Source organism: Entelurus aequoreus, linkage group LG02 (genome assembly GCF_033978785.1).
Source record: "Entelurus aequoreus isolate RoL-2023_Sb linkage group LG02, RoL_Eaeq_v1.1, whole genome shotgun sequence".
Lineage (NCBI taxonomy): Eukaryota > Metazoa > Chordata > Actinopteri > Syngnathiformes > Syngnathidae > Entelurus > Entelurus aequoreus.
Window position 1 is genome coordinate 60757559 of NC_084732.1, and position 19790 is coordinate 60777348.

General features: G+C 40.2%; 2 protein-coding genes across 9 annotated transcripts in view; one reads left to right on the plus strand and one right to left on the minus strand.

Annotated features, from left to right (window-relative positions):
• The window catches only part of dis3l (DIS3 like exosome 3'-5' exoribonuclease), a 76975-nt gene extending 66717 nt beyond the window's left edge, over nucleotides 1-10258 (minus strand). For both annotated transcript variants that reach the window (XM_062030411.1, XM_062030409.1), the window contains exons 1-2: nucleotides 10020-10258; nucleotides 5544-5697 (exon numbers count right to left, since the gene is read on the minus strand). In XM_062030411.1, coding sequence (XP_061886395.1) covers nucleotides 5544-5697; nucleotides 10020-10149 — 284 coding nt within the window. In that variant the 5' untranslated portion in view covers nucleotides 10150-10258. The remainder of the gene's footprint in view (nucleotides 1-5543; nucleotides 5698-10019) is intronic.
• Nucleotides 10259-16792: 6534 nt separating this feature from the next.
• The window catches only part of LOC133636505 (multiple epidermal growth factor-like domains protein 11), a 388169-nt gene continuing 385171 nt past the window's right edge, over nucleotides 16793-19790 (plus strand). For 6 of the 7 annotated variants that reach the window (XM_062030413.1, XM_062030416.1, XM_062030415.1 and 3 more), the window contains exon 1: nucleotides 16793-16926. The gene's annotated coding sequence lies outside the window, so the exon portion shown is untranslated. The remainder of the gene's footprint in view (nucleotides 16927-19790) is intronic. The other variant, XM_062030414.1, reaches the window with a different exon arrangement.

Sequence of the window (19790 nt, forward strand, 5' to 3'; positions counted from 1 at the left end):
GACCCACTGCCAGGTAGAGTGAAGGTTGTTTCCCCAGAGAATACATCGGTCCTGGAGGAGTGTCTCCCCTGCGCTCCTCGACTACGGTCTGGGAGCCGGAAGCAGGAAAGGTGCAACACAGGGCTAAAGCAATAACAAATGTTTTTATAGCAGCAGATTTAAGTCCATGTTGCATTAACAACTAGATTTTGCCAAGTCAGCCAGGCTGGGGGGGAAAGAAAAGTTAATCTGAGGCTGAGTTGACTTGAAACTGTTTAATGTTGCACTTTTTATATGTAGAAGAAAAGTTTTGTAATTTTATTCAATCTGAGCAACAACTTGAGGCAGTTTAATGTTGATTAACATGGACCCCGACTTAAACAAGTTGAAAAACTTATTCGGGTGTTACCATTTAGTGGTCAATTGTACGGAATATGTACTCTACTGTGCAATCTACTAATAAAAGTCTCAATCAATCAGTCAAAAAAAGCCCTTTATATGTAGAAAGGTTTTGTTAAGAAACCATTCTGAGCCTTATCTTATTTAGTTTTCATTGTATATATGTTGACCACATTAACCCGGCAATGGACCCTGTGTGTATATGTATGTTATGCCATTGTTTACAAATTTGGTAAATAAATAACCAAAAAATTTATATTTTGTTGTTTTCTTACTGTACCGAAAATGAACCGAACCGTCACCTCTAAACCGAGGTACGTACCGAACACACATTTTTGTGTACCGTTACACTCCTACCCCAAACACACGTCAAAAGTGGTAAAGGAATGGCTAAATCAGGCTAGAATTAAGGTTTTAGAATGGGCTTCCCAAAGTCCTCACTTAAACGTGTGGACAATGCTGAAGAAACAAGTCCATGTGAGAAAACCAACAAATTTAGCTGAACTGCACCAATTTTGTCAAGAGGAGTGGTCAAAAATTCAACCAGAAGCTTGCCAGAAGCTTGTGGATGGCTACCAAAAGCGCCTTATTGCAGTGAAACTTGCCAAGGGACATGTAACCAAATATTAACATTGCTGTATGTATACTTTTGACCCAGCAGATTTGGTCACACAGTAGAGCCATAATAAATTCATAAAAGAACCAAACTTCATGAATTTTTTTTGTGACCAACAAGTATGTGCTCCAATCACCCTATCACAAAAAAATAAGAGTTGTAGAAATGATTGGAAACTCAAGACAGCCATGACATTATGTTCTTTACAACTGTATGTAAACTTTTGACCATGACTATATATATATATATATATATATATATATATATATATATATATATATATATATATATATATATATATATATATATATATATATATATATATACATACATATATATGCAAATAGGCGATAGGTGGCGCTTCAAGGCAGCCGCAGTGTTTGTTGTCGGCGTGTGCCCTCGATTTTTAAATGTGTTTTCAAGCTGTCCCTGTATTTTTTAATCGTAACATTTTCAAGGCAACGTGCTGGGTACGGTTTCATGCATCACTGTGTGGCCATCGGTAGGATTCAAACGAGATGGAAGGACTAAATAATCGCAAATACCCTCCACACTTCCTAATGAACTTGAAGAGACACGCAGCCCAGCTGAATGGAAACATAAAGCAGACGCTGAGAAGCACTGGAATAGCCCGCAAAAGAAGCCGTGTGCGAGGATCTAAAGCCAGTAAAAACAGGCGGCAGAAAATAACAGTTACAGAAGGACACAGACCGAGCCCCATACAAAGAAGGAAAAGGGTGAGTGTCCTGGCTGAAATACGGTGTGATAAACCTGACCGAGAGAAGCCGCGCATGCCGAAGCTAACTCTCTGCAACGCGAGGTCATTGATAAACAAAATTGACGAATATGAACTGTTGATGAAAACTTTACATGCAGACATTGGGTGCGTTACTGAGACGTGGGCACACAATAATATTCTGGATGAATCGTTGTCAGTCAAGGACTACCAACTATTTAGGAGAGACAGAAATGGAAAAAGTGTAGGGGGCATGGCTGTGTACTGTCATGAGAGTCTGCAGGCAAAAAGAAGGGGGGACCTGGAGAGTGATGACTTTGAATGCGCATGGGTTCAAATACAACCGCGTATATGGTTGAGACACTGCTGGGGTCCGGCCCCCAGGAGTGTCTCAACCATATTTGTGGGAAACCTATATCACCCACCGTGGGCAGACAAAAAATCGTGCCAGGACCAAGTCCTGGAGTATTTAATAACCACCATAGACACAATTAAAGCGTCTTCCCCCCATATGGAGCTATATTTATGTGGGGATTTCAATAAACTGCCCACAAAAATGCTGACCTCTCCCACCCCGATATTCGGCAGATAGTTAAACGTCATACACGTGGGCAAGCCACCCTAGATCTGATTTTTACGAACATGGCTAACTTCTACAGCCCCCCAACCACCCTTGCCCCCCTAGGTGCAAGCGACCACAAGTGCTTGGTGCTGAGCCCAGTGAATACAACAGGGCAGAAACAACAGGTGAAGAGGAGAAGGGCTCGATTAGTGACCACAGAAAGAAAAGAGGCTCTGTCAACATGCATCACTATGACTGACTGGTCTGCTGTCTATGAGGCTGTGGACATCACTGCCAAAGCAGCAAGTTTTAACAACTATATCCAGACAGCAATGGACATATGCATGCCTGTGCGACTGAAAAAAATTACAAATGCGGACAAACCATGGATGACTGAGAAAATAAAACAGGTTATAAAGAAAAGACAAAAACCCCACAATAAATGGGGGAAAGTGGGAAAATGGAGAGAAATCAGAAACTCCGTCCAAAGACTTATACGCAAGGCAAAGACTAGATATCATAAAAATGAAATGCAAAACCTAAAGAAAAAGAACCCCAAGGAGTGGTGGGACTATATAAATAAAGGACTAGGACGTGCTAAATCATCAACTGATGAAACAATCAAAATACAAGAAGTTGAAGAGGACAAAGCTGCAGAAACCCTGAACAACTTCTTTGCGGAGTCGTGGACTAAAGCAACGCCCTATTGTGTCTATCCCCTACCAAGAGCTACACCAAGTGACATATGTAGCATAGGTGAGATGAAGCTAGCCCTCATTCGGCTGGACCCCCAGAAAGCAAGTGGGCCAGATGGCATTCCCACCTGGCTGCTGAAAGAACATGCAGAGGATCTGGCACCGGTCATCACACATCTGGCCAACTGCTCTTTCCAACAGGGGTGTGTCCCCGATGTATGGAAAGAGTCAAATGTCTGTCCCACACCCAAAGGCCAAGACCCTGGCTCAATCTCAGACTGGCGTCCTATCTCACTAACTTCTTGTGTGGGGAAAACAATAGAACGTTTTGTGTTGAAAAAGCTTATGCCAACCGTGCTTGACGTGTGTAAAAATCAATATGCATATCTGCCTAAGCACAGTACTATAACGGCTCTATGCACACCTGGCTTACCGAAACCGACTCCAAACCAACGATGGTGAGAGTACTGTTGGCAGATATGTCGAGAGCTTTTGATGTAATTGACCATGGGATCCTGATGCAAAACATACTGGACCTAGGACAGTGCCCATATCTGACAGCCTAGCTACATAGTTACATCTCAGGAAGGAGACAGAGAGCGGTGGCAAATGGAGCTCACAGCCCCTGGATTGAAGTTACATCTGGGGTGCCACAAGGGGGTGTTGTCTCCCCATATGTCTTCCTCCTTTACATGGCCACCAGGGATGCTGTGTTTGAGGACACCCTTGATGTCGGATATGAAGACAACATCGGGCTATCGAGAGCGATCCCCATATCCAGCATCATGTCAGACACAACGATGTGCCAGGAGGCACAAAGGCTGGACGAATGGGCAGCAAATAAGAAAATGATACTCAACGGGAAGAAGTCGGTAGAACTCCGGATATGTTTTGCCCGAAATCCATCACAATCTCCTGCACTGATGTTGAGGGGACAGGAGGTCCCTGTCGTGGAAACAACAAAGTACCTGGGCTACCACCTCGATCAAACCCTGACTGGAGATGTGCACATCGAGAAGGCAATAAAAACAGCCTCCAAACGGCTGCACTACCACACAGTCATGGCGAGACATGGACTACCTGCAGACGACCTTGTTACCATCTACACCACTCTCATCAGGCCGTGTCTGGAATATAGCTCAGTGCTCTTAGTGGGCTGCTCCAAAAAACAACAGGCAGAGCTAGAGCGAGTCCAGAAATGTGCCTGTAAAATCATTACGAGGAGAGCTGGAAACATCTCACAACCCCTACCATCACTCCAGACCAGGAGAGAGGAGGCTGCAGTGAAGCTGGTCAGGGATATGCATGATGAGCAACACCCTCTGCATGACCTGCTACCTCCAACACGAGGCAGCCGTACTGCCAGGACATTGAGGAACCAACATACGCTGGCTGAACCCGAGCCCAAAGCCAAGACAAAAAGACTTAAAAACTCTACCCTGCATACTGCAATTAAGCTGTATAATGACACTATCTAATTAAATAAGTAATACAGTCATATACCAGAATGCTAATAGTTTCCATGCTGCTGCTGCCCTGAAAATGTGTTTTATATAAAATACTGTCTGTTCTTTTCATTTTTTTATTTTTGTTTGTTTGATATTCATTGTAATGTTCAGCTATTTTTTCAGTGGGGCCCTGGCTCCACTGCAAGCATGAATTAATAAAGTCAAGTCAAGTCATATATATGTATGTATGTATGTATGTATGTATGTATGTATGTATATATATATATATATATATATATATATATATATATATATATATATATATATATATATATATATATATATATATATATATATATATATATATATATATATATATATATATATATATATATATATATATATATATACACTACCGTTCAAAAGTTTGGGGTCACATTGAACTGTCCTTATTTTTGAAGGAAAAGCACTGTACTTTTCAACGAAGATAACTTTAAACTAGTCTTAACTTTAAAGATATACACTCTATACATTGCTAATGTGGTAAATGACTATTCTAGCTGCAAATGTGTGGTTTTTGGTGCAATATCTACATAGGTGTATAGAGGCCCATTTCCAGCAACTATCAATCCAGTGTTCTAATGGTACAATGTGTTTGCTCATTGGCTCAGAAGGCTAATTGATGATTAGAAAACCCTTGTGCAATCATGTTCACACATCTGAAAACAGTTTAGCTCGTTACAGAAGCTACAAAACTGACCTTCCTTTGAGCAGATTGAGTTTCTGGAGCATCACATTTGTGAGGTCAATTCAAAATGGCCAGAAAAAGAGAACTCTCATCTGAAACTCGACAGTCTATTCTTGGTCTTAGAAATGAAGGCTATTCCACAAAATTGTTTGGGTGACCCCAAACTTTTGAACGGTAGTGTAGGTCAGTTTGTTTGATATTATTTAGTGCTATATGACATTTGGACATTTAGAGTGATTAAAGTTTTAATCAACTGACCTTAGTCAATTTTAGCTGAAGACTTTGGCTTTAAGACTATGTACAGGATGTACAGAAAAATAAAAGCAATACTTGGTTTGGAAAAAAATAAAGTGTATGTACCTGCGTCCTTTGCTGTGCTGTACAGCCTGGCAGGCTGTCTGGGTGAAGATGATGCCTTGCACCTCTCTTAACTCCAAGATCTCCAAGTAATCGACCACGACCCCAACATCAGGCACCACATAGTGTGTCAAATCCTTTGGCAACACCTTGTCACCTGTGTGAAAGGTGGATTGGATTGAAAAGAGTTGCATTTTTGCCCGTGAAAACGTAATAATACTCAAGTTTTAGGTAATAACTTAACAATATTGGTGCAGTTAAACTTTGCTGTGGTGCACAACTGCACCGCATCACAGCGCTCTTCGCCTGTGTTGCATTCACATGTGGTGGCCGACAGGGTATTGTCCAAACATTTCAAACACAGAAATGATCCAAAACCAAAAGCACAATATAGTACATGTGATGGGATATTGCTAACCTGACTCTCGCCAGATCCTTGTAGTTCGCTGAGCTCCACACAAGGATCTGGGACTTCTCAATAGGAAATGTACTGTATTTCAGAAGGAGGGGCCTTGTAAAAAAAAATAACTGTATGTGATTGGATAAACCACTTGTCCGTTATCTTGAATGACGTGCTACTTCAACAACTCAAATCGAAATCAACCCGTGACGCTGATGAGAGCGACGCTGGGAAATCCAAAACAGAACAGCCGACATATTGGATAACGACAGAGCAAAAAGTTAGCGAACTTTTACTGAAACAACGCAGCAATGTCAGTAGACGATCGATGTCGTTTGTGCAAAGAAAATATGCGAATAAAAGGCTTAATTGGGAACAGCAAACAAATATTTCACAAAGTCGCCAACGAAAAAAGCATAGCTGAACGTCTAACAGAACTTGGTTTGAAATTGTTGAACGTTCAGGAGAGACCACTCGTCCCATTTCCTTCACCACCAGTGGAGCGATTTGGTAAATCAAGCTCTTGCCAAATCTGGTCGGAAGAAGAGCCAAAACATCCTTGCCACCAATAAATGCCTTCAAAATCGTTCTCTGTTCATCTTTTAAATAATTAATATTCGATAGATTCGACAAAACAGTTGCAATAGCAGAATCAATGTCAGCACACGACACCTCGCTGCATGCCGCCATTGTTGTTTGAATCAAACAGTCGCTTCGGCGCTACATCACATCTATGAAATCCCGCCCGGCGATCCTGATTGGTTCATTATTTTTTGCTATCTTGAAGGAGTTTGCATTGCCCTTGATCCCAGATCCATGTGTGGAGCTCAGCGAACTACAAGGATCTGGCGAGAGTCAGGTTAGGATATTGCTGCAAATGCTGAAAACACACACAACCCCACAAAACAACTGCTTGAGAGAAATGCTGAAACTTCAAGGAACGTGTTGTGTTTTGGATTATTTCTGGAGGCTGCTGTGTGATTGCACCATAATACCTACTACAGAAGCATTTGACACAATTAATCATAGCATCTTAATAAACAAATTAGAAAGGCATGGAATTAGGGTTGGGGGATATATCGATACACTCGATATATCGCAGGTTTGTCTCTGTGCGATATAGAAAAGGACTATATCGTGATATTCGAGTATACGTTCTCACACAGTTGCTTTTGGCTGCGGGCATTACACTACAGGCTCTTCTCACTCTTTCTTGTCTCTCCTTCTCACAGAGACATAAAACAAGCGCACCTTCTTACATACGTCACACACTGTCGGGCGTGCAACGTCATACGCCATCGCGGAGCAGAGAGGTAGCAGCATAGGTAACGTTAGCTGTGGTGCTAGCGGTGCGGTGCGAGTGATAATACGAGAGAAAGAAAGTGCGAATCTGGTAACAAATAAAGGAAGAAGAATTAATTCCCAAGAAAAACAGCACGGGGTCGATCGTCTGGCGGTGGTTTGGCTTCAAGCGGGAATATGTTGAACAGACAACCGTAATATGTCAAGTATATGGCAAAAGCGTTGTTACAAAAAGTAGCATTACTGCTAATTTGTAGCATCATTTGAAAAGTCACCCGCTAGAGAATGAAGAGTGCTTGAAACTCTGCATGTCAACATCTCTGTTCGGTGCCACACCCACAAAATGCCCAAGCAACTATTTCCACATCAACACCGTATGAAAATAATAGTCAACAACAGAAGGAGATAACGTTTGCAGGAACCTATCACATAGCGAAGGACATACACTATGTAATTTCCTATTATGCGGCTTATTTTTATTTGACAGTTATTGAAAAATATTGTGTGACATCATGCACAAAAGTGCACTTTATTTGTTTTAAACTATTGTAGTGGCGTTCTGTACAAAAAGTGCACTTTAATTTAGTGTTGTTTTGATATGTTATCTTAAGTGACATAATGCACAAAAGTGCACTCATAGCTTGTTTTAAAATGTCTCTGACAATCTTGCACTTTGTTTTGAAATGACATGAATGTTTATGCCACTGCTTAATAACTGTTTAATAAATACAGTTTTGGTTAATTGACTTAGTTGTGATTTCCCTCTCTGCATGAAAGTTTAAAATGAGCATATATTAAAGCAGTATGAAGAAGAATGTTTTAATGTAGACACATAGAATCATCATACTGGTGTGATTATATGCATCAAGTGTTCATTCAAGGCTAAGGCAAAATATCGAGATATATATCGTGTATCGTGACATGGCCCCTAAAAATATCGAGATATTAATAAAAGGCCATATCGCCCAGCCCATGATGGAATCAGAGGGTTGGTCTTGAACTGGGTTAGAAGCTACTTAACCAACAGGAAGCAATACATGAAGATAGGCGAACACACTTCTACAGAGCTGAAAATATCTTGTGGCGTACCTCAGGGTTCAATAGTTGGACCAAAATTGGTCAATCTCTATACAAACGACATTTGGACAAAGGACTTAAAGTTAGTATTATTTGCAGATTATACAACTGTGTTTTGTTCAGGATAGAACACACAGAAGCTAATACAAATAATAACAGAAGAAATGAACACATTTAAAAGATGGTTTGACAAAAACAGACTATCTTTGAATCTTAGTAAAACTAAAATAATGCTATTTGGTAACAGTAGAAGGGAATGTCAAACACAAATACAAATAGCCAGAGTAGATATTGAAAGGGTAAAAGAAAACATATTTTTGGTGCAATAAAAGATTATAAAATGAACTGGAAATCTCATGTACAAAATATACAACATAGCAAGAAACACATCAATAATGAATAAAGCTAAATATGTTCTAGACCAAAAATCACTTCATATTATTTACTGCTCATTAGTGTTACCATATCTGACTTATTGTGTGGAAATATGGGGAAACAACTACAAATATGCGCTTCATTCACTAACGGTGTTACAAAAAAGATCAATTAGAATCATACATACAGTTAGATATAGAGAACATACAAACCATTTATTTATTGAATCACAAATATTGAAATTCAACAATTTGGTGCATTTGCAAACAGCTAACAATATGTACCAAGCAAACTATAACCTGCTACCCAAGAATGTACAACAATTATTCTCAACAAAAGAGAAATATAACCTTAGAAGAAAATCTTATTTAAAACATTTGTATGCTCGCACAACAATTAAAATCTTTAGCATATCCGTATGTGGAATTAAATTATGGAATGGATTAATCAAAGAAATCAAATACCAATATGATTCAGTTTAAGAAACTGTTCAAACTACAAGCGTTCACAAAGTACACAGAACAGTAATTATGATGAACATCTTGAACCCTTATTTTTTCTTTTGAGATAAATGATAAATGGGTTATACTTGTATAGCGCTTTTCTACCTTCAAGGTACTCAAAGCGCTTTGACAGTATTTCCACATTTACCCATAAGATTATTTATGTATTTACAATGTGTTTACTTACTATGGTATATTATTTATTTATTCACTGTTCTGTTAAAGAGAACAAGGAAATGGGATAACATTGCTATGGTATCAAGGATTAAATAAGCTCAGCTTCTTCCTACTCCTTTTCAGACATGCTGTAATGAAACAACTGGAAGTATGTGATGCATTCCATTGTATCGTATGCATGTTCGAAATAAACTGAAACTGAACTGAACTATTACTAATAAGGGGCTACTGTTGTTATTAATTTTCACATTTGCATAAGGGTGTTTTTACAAAAGTGCTATTGTTCACATGTTTGATGATTATCAGACACAAGAGGGAAATAACACCTCATAAATATAGGTGACAATTGTTGGAGCCTTTTTTGGAGGTGTTATTTCCCTCTTGTGTCTGATAACCATCAAACATGTGAACAATAGCACTTTTGTAAAAACATCCTTATGCAAATGTGCAAATTAATAACAGCAGGAGCCCGTTATTAGTAATAGTTCAGTTCAATTTCAGTTTATTTAAACGGGGGTCTTTCGGTAACTTGGTCTATTTAAGGCTGCCTGTAGTAAACGTTTTACTGATATACTTTAACATGTTATCTTCAGTGTGGTAATTGTGGCATAAATAACAGCCTGTTTGTGTTTACATGACATTTACCATTGTCACAGCTATCCAGGCACAGAGCGCTGAAGCATGGAACTCTCTCCCTCACGTAATGTTCGCGGACCACACGGACCTTTCGCCCACGACTGGTCTTTAAATGCAAAATCTTTTCCGTCTTAATCATTTTTTCAACTTAAAAGAGAGAGCCGTTCTACAGCTGCCGGTTTAAAAACGTGTATACTTCATAGTTTCGCAGAAAACAAAACGGTTCCGAGAAGGAAGGCACAAGGAAGTGCAGGTCGCAAAGTGAATGACGTCACGACATGATTTTCTTGCTACATTCAAAACTGTCGGACATGACGGTACTGTGGAAAACAGTAAAGATCTGACAGTAATTCCTTTGGCAATTACACAATATTATTTTCAAGAAATATGCTGTCCATATGCAGTTTTGAGCCAAATTCACATCATCCAAAAGTAATACATTGATCTCAAAGCATATTTATTGCTTGACTTTTCAGCTGAAAAAGCTTTATTGATTACAAATAGTGCAATCTATGGTGAGCCAATAACATACTGTAGCGTCCAGAAGAAGCGTACACCAAGTCTGACGCTCTTTTTTTATATTTTATTGAGCAACCTATAATAACACAGCAACCTATAATAACACAGCTCAACTTGTTCCTCCCACACACACGTCGATCCTCTTCCTCATTTCCGCAACAACAACCTTCCTCCTTCTTCGCCAATCATTTTACAGGCATGCTACGTTCATAACAATGGGAATTCTAAATCTCACTCACTCAAGAACACAACATCAACTTCAGCAGGTCGTTACAGTACGAATGATCAATAAAAAACAAAATAATGTAACTTCTGATGTATGGTTTCAAAATGATATTTTCTAAATCAGAAAAAAATTGATCACAAAATGTCCAACTTCTGTTAATATCATTGAGACAACTTTGGCTCAATATGGTGCATGCTCTCCGGCTCAATGTCTGTCTGCACTCCCAACCATGTGAGCATGGTTCTGATAATAAAACAGTTGATCATCTGGGATCAGGGCATCAGGCAGCTCCCTCAGTGTTTGTGACGCAATGTGGCGGTAACAATAAATTAGGTCTTAGAGGTGCTCAATTCAATACAGGCCTGGGAAAGGTCAGCCAATAGTATTGATACATTCATCCTTTAGGACACTCCCACAGGAACCCAATGCACCAGTGTATGGTTTTGACAAAAGGTGTAAGGAACTCTCTTTTATCAGCAGTCTGGCTACAAGATCAAGTGTATGCAGCCTTCTGTCGACATACCTCCTCAAACCATTACTGACCGACCACCTGATTGGTAGATGTTGCTGGCATTAGAACAGCAACATTTTCGCATGAGGGCCGCACACTGAAACATTTTGGTATGCAGGGGCTATTTTGGTATTTTTCACTATCAAAATCAATACAGTATATACATTTTTTTTTAAACCAAAAGGTTCTCAGTCATAAAACATTTAAAAGTAAATCAAATATATACACTAAATTGGCCCTAGTGTGTGAATGTGAGTGTGAATGCTGTCTGTCTATCTGTGTTGGCCCTGCGATGAGGTGGCGACTTGTCCAGGGTGTACACCACCTTCCATCCGAATGCAGCCGGAATAAAGGCTCCAGCCACACCCGCAACGCTGAAAGGGACAAGCGGTAGATAATGGATATACATATATACAAATACATATGTCCCTATATATATATATATATATATATATATATATATATATATATATATATATATATATATATATATATATATATATATATATATATATATATATATATATATATATATATGTATGTGTGGGAAAAAAATCACAAGACTATTTCATCTCTACAGGCCTGTTTCATGAGGGTTTCCTCAATCATCAGGAGATTTTCCCACACATACATATTACGCTCTACCACGGTATCGAGCACTATTTTTTTTTTTGGGATAATCCAATTAAGACATATATATATATATATATATATATATATATATATATATATATATATATATATATATATATATATATATATATATATATATATATAAGCTATATATATATATATAGGGACAAGCGGTAGAAAATGGATGGATGGATATATATTTTTTTTTTTTAGTTTTTTTCTTTTAATTCAACACTTACAGTAAATATCTAGATCAACTTCAAGTCTATTTGTTGATATAAAGTTAAATATTTTTGTTTTCAAATTGTATGTAAAACTTTTTTTTTTAAAAACACAATTTATTTATTTTTTGCATTTTTTACCCACATACGTTTTTAAAGTTGAATATTAGATGTGAAGTAATTGGAACTTTAAATAGGTCAATAATTCATAACACCATTGATTTTAATTTTTTTTTTTTTTTTTATCTTAGGAGCTATGTTGTCCGGGGGCTTCTGTGCCCCCTGGTAAGGTGTCCCAAGACAAACGGGTCCTGGTGAAGGATCAGACAAAGAGCAGCTTCAAGACCTTTATGGAAATGAAAGAACAAGGACCAAGATTCACTGGCACGGGTCACCGGGGGCCCCCTCTCGAGCCAGTCCCGGAGGTGGGGCATGATGGCGAGTGCACAGCCTGAAGAGGCAGGTTGTCCCCCCTCCAATGGGCTCACCACTCATGGGAGGGGCCATAGAGGTCAGGTGCAATGTCAGCTGGGAGGAAGCCGAAGGCAGGGCACTTGGCGGTCCAATCCTCAGCTACATTAGCTAGCTGGGAGGGAAGGAGCCTGAGCTAGTGTGCAAGGTGGAGAAGTTCCGGCTAGATATAGTCGGACTTACTTTGACGCACAGCAAGGGCTCTGAACTAGTTCTCTCAAGTAGGGCTGGACTCTCTTCCACTCTGGCGGGTGGCGGGGCTCTCCCTTAGAGATAGGGTGAGAAGCTCTGTCATCCGGGAGGAGCTCAAAGTAAAGCCGCTGCTCCTCCACATTGAGAGGAGCCAGATGACGTGGTTCGGGCATCTGGTCAGGATGCCACCCGAACACCTCCCTGGGGAGGTGTTTAGGGCACGTCAGACCGGTAGGAGGCCACGGAGAAGACCCAGGACACGTTGGGAAAACTATGTCTCCCGGCTGGCCTGGGAACGCCTCGGGATCCCTCGGCAGGAGCTGGATGGAGTGGCTGGGGAGAGGGAAGTCTGGGCTTCTCTGCTTCGGCTGCTGCCCCCGCGACCTGACCTCGGATAAGCGGAAGAATATGGATGGATTTTTTTAGCAATGACATTTAAAAAAAAAAAATCTAACTAAAATTCTTGGGTATCCAAAAGAGCCCCACTCATATAAGCGTTAAAAACAAGTCATACATGTATTTCTTTATTTTTACTTTCAACACTTAAGTCTCTTAAGACCAACTGGATCTATCCATCAATACATTTTTATTATTACTTCTATTATTTTATTATTTTTTTCGCTTATTTGTTTTATGCCCTTTTTGTCAAAGAAAACTTTTTTTTATAGGAAACACAAAATATGCAATATTTTCCCCAAAACATATTTCAAAGTGGAATTTTTGATGTAAAGTTACTGGAGCCTTGAATAAGTCAATAATCCATAACAACATTGATTTTGATTCATTATTATTTTTTTGAGTAATGACAAAAGAAAAATAAACAAAAAAAGAAAACAGCTTGCATGGCAGGTTTGTGTTATTAGAGTCAACATTACAACTTTTTCTCATCATATTTCACCTGTTTGCTCTTTTATTCAAAATTGTTCAATGTCATTTTTTTTTAATTTTTTTTTAATTTTTTTAGAATGTGCTGCGAGTTGTAAAAAAAAATTACTGCTGGCCGCAAATGGCCCCTGGGCCGCATTTACAACATTCACCAACCCATCTAAAAACTCAATCATCTGTCACATGTGCTTATAAATGATAAATGGGTTATACTTGTATAGCGCTTTTCTACCTTCAAGGTACTCAAAGCGCTTTGACAGTATTTCCACATTTACCCATTCACACACACATTCACACACTGACTGCCATGCAAGGCGCTAACCAGCAGCCATCAGAGGCAAAGGGTGAAGTGTCTTGCCCAAGGACACAACGGACGTGACCAGGAAGGTAGAAGGTGGGAATTGAACCCCAGTAACCAGCAACACTCCGATTGCTGGCACAGCCACTCTACGTCATAACATAATTGGCACATGTTAGTCATAGTGCTGGGCTATGAGACGAGCACCAATTGTGGATGCCAACCCCTCACGTCAACTTTATTGAGTTAGTCTGGACGGACTTTTTATTGAGTACCACAGCAAAATAATCCACCATCGGGGCCAAAGAAAATTGCATGTGACAGCATTTTGATGAAGAAGTTGAGAAAACACTACTGAAATCAAAGAAGAACTCATAACAAAGTACAGAGTTGGTACATTTTTGCCCACAAGAATCTTCATTAAGGTAACAGTTGTCAAGATCTTGCATGGCGACTGTTGGCGTGCCGTAACCCCAGGATGCAGTCAAAGGTAAAGCGACGTGCAAGTTTAGGTCCTTTTATTAGGAACACGGCAGACAAAATAAAAGCTGTATGGCAGAAAAACACCCTACCAGCATGTACACACAGCGTGTACAAACAACAAACCAGCCTCATCTGACATATGATGATGGAAAATAAGTCCTCCTCATTAGGAATTAGGGACAGGTGAGGAGAGCAGCTCTCTCAACACAGGTAGAGTGCCCAACTAACACGCAAACAAAGAAAATGAAACCAAGAAAATAAAAGTGCAAACGGAAAATTATACCAAAAAAAAAAAGAGAATAATGAACACATTCCCAAACTGTCATGCGGGATCATGACAAAAGGGATTTTAAATGTACATTTACCCATTTCATTTGTCACTAATATGTAGTTCACATTAGGGCGGGTTTGTCTCTGTGCGATGTAGAAAATGACTATATAGTGAGTATTCGAGTATACGCAGTTGCTTTTAGCTGCGGGCATTACACTACAGGTTTTTCTCACTCTTTCTTGTCTCTCCTTCTCACAAAGAGATAAAACAAGCGCACCTTCTTACATACGTCATACGCCCTCGCGGAGCAGAGAGGTAGCAGGTAATACGAGCGAAAGAAGGTGCGAATCTGCTAACAAGTGAAGGAAAAATAATTAATTCCCAAGAAAAACAGCACGGGGTCCATTGTCTGGCAGTGGTTTGGCTTCAAACGGGAATATGTTGAACAGACAACCGTAATATGTCAAGTATGTGGCAAAAGCGTTGCTACAAAAAGTAGCAGCACTACTAATTTGTAGCATCATTTGAAAAGTCCCTGCGATGCGGTGGCGACTTGTCCAGGGCGTACCCCGCCTACCGCCTGAATGCAGCTGAGATAGGCTCCAGCGACCACCTGTGACCCCGAAAGGGATAAGCGGTAGAAAATGGATGGATGGATGGCATTTGAAAATTCACCCGCTAGAGCAGGGGTCTCAATTTACCTGAGGAGGGTTGACAAGTATGACGCTGTCAAGTGCCATTCATATATAATCTGCAGGCCGCACTAACATTACATTTTCATATTAAGGTGTGGGCCGCAAAATAACATCTTGCGGGCCGCAATTGGCCCGCGGGCCGCATGTCTGAGATTCCTGCGCTAGAGAATGAACAGTGCTTGAAACCCTGCATGTCAACATCTCCGGCCGGTGCCACACCAACAAAATGCAGAAGCAACCCGATTGAGCCTGACGTCTTCCATTTCCAGATCAACATTGTACGTTTGTATGAAAAAAATTGTCAACAACAGAAGGAGATAATGTCTGCAGGAACTTACCACATAGCGAAGGACATACACTATTTGATTTCCTATTATGCAGCTAATTTTTATTTGACAGTTATTGAAATATCTTGTGTGACATCATGCACAAAAGTGCACTTTATTTGTTTAAACTATTGTAGTGGCGTTCTGTACAAAAAGTGCACTTTGATTTAGTGTTGTTTTGATATGTTGTGGGGCGGTATAGCTCGGTTGGTAGAGTGGCCGTGCCAGCAACTTGAGGGTTCCAGGTTCGATCCCCGCTTCTGCCATCTGCACTGCCGTTGTGTCCTTGGGCAAGACACTTTACCAACCTGCTCCCAGTGCTACCCACACTGGTTTAAAAATGTAACTTAGATATTGGGTTTCACAATGTAAAGAGCTTTGAGTCACGGTACTTTAACTTTAGAGAAAAGCGGTATATAAATATAATTCACTTCACATGATATGCATCAAGTGTTAATTTAAGGCTAAGGCAAAATATCAAAATATATATCGTGTATCGTGACATGGCCTAAAAATATCGAGATATTAATAAAATGCCATATCGCCCAGCCATAGTTCACATTGTTTTCTTCATGTAAAACTGTACTCGTTCTCTATAAAATAGTTTTTTTGTTAATATTTTTGGGTGTCTGGATCAAATTTATTGCATTTTCTTATTTTTTATGGTATACTTTTCTTTGGTTTTTGTATTATTTGGTGTTGGAACCGATTAAAAACAAAAACTGAGGTACAATTGACACACTTGCTGGGCGCCAATAAAACAGATGGACCAATTTCAAAACAAGAGCTGTATTAAACAGCCAGGCTTTACGAAAGATAATAATGCTTGATTTAGTTTATTTAAAAATCAAAAGATAAGTATAATGTAGCTGAACGAGGTAACTAAGTTGTCAAAGAGGTGCATGCAGAGGGAAGTGTACCGTCGAATATTGCTTGAGTAGTTGCGAAAGCGGCAGTGATGGCGGGGACTCCTCCTTCCGCCTCTGCTACTCTTTGACTGTGATGCCAGAAAGGCTGCGGCAGGAGCACTAGCGGATCAACTTCCTAACTACATCTAACGCCGAAAGCCGAGGACTTTCACTTTCGCTCCACCAAAATGTATTCAAGAAAGTAAAAATGCAAGCCGACTATCACGCTCCGATTTCAAGTTGCGAGTTTTAACTTTGTCCGTGCCACGTCGCAAAGGTAAGTACAAAGCTGATAATTAATTTTCATTTTTATATAGGTTTCAGTTAAATTGTTTATGTCGCATATTTCATTGTGCATTTTTTTCAAGATGTAGTAATGGCAATAGTTTTGCCATTTTGCATGCATTGTGGGCAAGATGTATACAAATATGAAATACCAACAGTACTAACTTTACATGACATTTGCAGAAATACTCTTCTCACATTAGTTTCCGATCTATATTATCATTTGTTAATGTATTATTTGTCTTTGTTATTACGTTTTCTAAAACATAGACAAAATAGATTTCCCTTCTATTTTATCATGTGCCTGCCTACCTTTTTTTAAAACTGTCATCTGTATAGGATGTAGTTTGCAGCTGTTTGCCGGTGTCAACTGCATAATTTGACCACTCATAACTCAAAGGTGAAGGGAGGTGTATGTTATTGATAGTGAATTCTGCAAAAACAACAGTTTAATCCACAGGCAATTTTCCAGCAGGATTACACTCTCTTATAATTGATATGTTTGATACTAATCAGATGTGTCAGGATGATGATTGTTGTTGTTTCTGCATTGATTCCCTTGAGGCTGGACAAGAGACAGGCATTGATTCCCCTGAGGCAGAGCAGCCAGCAGTTTCTGCACAGGGATGGATGTAAGCACTCATGCCAGTAGAGGGCATCCTTGAGCCTGTGGAGCTTTGTGAGTTTCAATCCTGGCCTTTTAGTTAAAGGTACTGTTCCTCGTGTTGGATACAATTAAAATTTTTGTATTTGCTTCGAGTGACTTCAGAGCCTGCGGCGAATGCCCAGAGAGAGGTAAATAATACGATGGGTGACAGTGTCTGGCGAGTGCTTTTGAGAGGTCCTATTCAATTTCCGTGTTTTCTTCTCTCAAGTTATTCCATTTAGTAAGCAGGACTGGCGCAATATGTCACAGAAACATTTGTCACAAATGTCCCCTCGCAATAACGGCAATGCAGGGTTTGACGACTCAGTAGCTCTTACTTTAATTAAATGTTACTCTTGTTAAGGTAATGTTTTGTGAGGGAGGCTGGTCGCTGCCCCGGGTTGAAGTAGTGGAGGCACAGTTCATCTATAGAAGCTGTGCAGGTGACTTTGACTGTATGAATGCTACAAATCTAAAGTACTTTATGCTACAAAAGTATGATTATTGATGAGCACAGGAGAATGTTTTAAAATACTGAGGGAGAACGGTGTAGGTTGTCCCACGGGTTGGTGGTCACACTTGTTACTTGATCTAACGATGTGACATTTTCATATCACAGTTATAGAGGGCTTCGGATTCTTGCTAAAATATCCTACAATGCATTGCTGGCAGCTGTATTGGTATTCTTAGTTCACCAAGAGTCATTGTTTACCATAGCCCTACACATAATATTTCCGAACTTTTCAGTGGAAAATAACATTGCAATGGCTTTGATACGATGGAGAAATACTGTAAGTCCCTTTGTCGTTTTAAAAAGACAACTTTCACAAACTGACATGGCCACTGTAGTTATGACCCCAAGATGCAGGAGACACGAGGACAATGTGAAGGTAAGACAAGTATTTAATTATTGTGAACACAGAATGAGCCTTGATGCACACAGCATGGAGCTAAACAGTCACTAACATAAATTAGTCACTAAACAATCCTCAAGCCCTGACTGGAGGCCGAGGCGGGAATAAATAGAAGCCTGATTGGTAACCATGACCAGGTGTGGCCAGGCTGCTAGTCATGGACAGGTGAGGGGAAAAAGCACTCAGGGAGACAGAAAGGAAGTAGAACTAAACTAGGAGTGCCAAACAGGGAACAAATGCAGAAAATAAAGGAAACATGACACAAGTGAGACCTGATGTGACAATCTGTCACGTCAGGCGTCACGCAGTCTGTTTCCTTAGTTTATGTGTTAATATCCTGGTCAGCGCTCATATTTGAGTTCCACTTCCTGTTTGTCTCCCTGAGCGCTTTTTTCCCCTCACCAGTCGTTGATTGGCAGTCTGGGCACACCTGCCCGTGGTTGCCAATCAGGCGGCTATAAATGCATGCCTCGCACTCTCGTAAAGGCTTGAGGATTGTTTAGTTTGACTAATATTAGTGACTTTGTTAGCTGTGCGCTTAACTTTAAGTGCAGTTCCTATGTTCTTATAATTAAAACACTTATCTTACCTGCACGTCGTCCTCCTGTCACCTGTATCTTGGGGTCACAATTACCGGCCATGCGAGTCCGTGACAGAATGCTCGAGCCAGAAGTTGACCGAGCAGAGATGCTGGTCGGCGACGTGGGGCAAATTTCTTTTCTTCTATCTCAAGTTTGGCCAATGCCAGCTTCCAGGCTTTCCAAAGCAGTTCTGGTGGTGTCAGCTTCTCGGCTTCCCAAAGCCAGAGCCCTGCCTACTCCTTCCCCGAGGCTTACCAAAACCCGATCTTTGCCCATGCCCGCTCCACGGCTTTCGAAAGCCAAAGCACCGCCTACTCGAGCCTTAAGATTTCCCAGAGCCCAGCCACTTTCTGTGCTGGCGCCTCGTCATCTCAAAACTCCACCTTCTGTTGGTCCAGTGACGGCTCCTCTGCAGCCTACCACAATGTTCATCGTGGCGTCCCGTTAGGACTGTGCATGGGACGTTTTGTTGTCCCCCCTTCCTAGCTCCCTGGCTTTTACGACGGGGGACGCCACTGACATGCAATTGACAAGAATAGTCAAAAATACATCAAATGCTTCCCCCCACAAGTAAAAAAACACAATAATAATAATAATTAAATAAATAAATTAGAGAAAAATAAACACACAGGTAGATATCAACATAAAACCACATACATCTGCATTCCTAGATGGCCCCAGAGAGATACAACAACCAACAAGCACACAAAAGGCT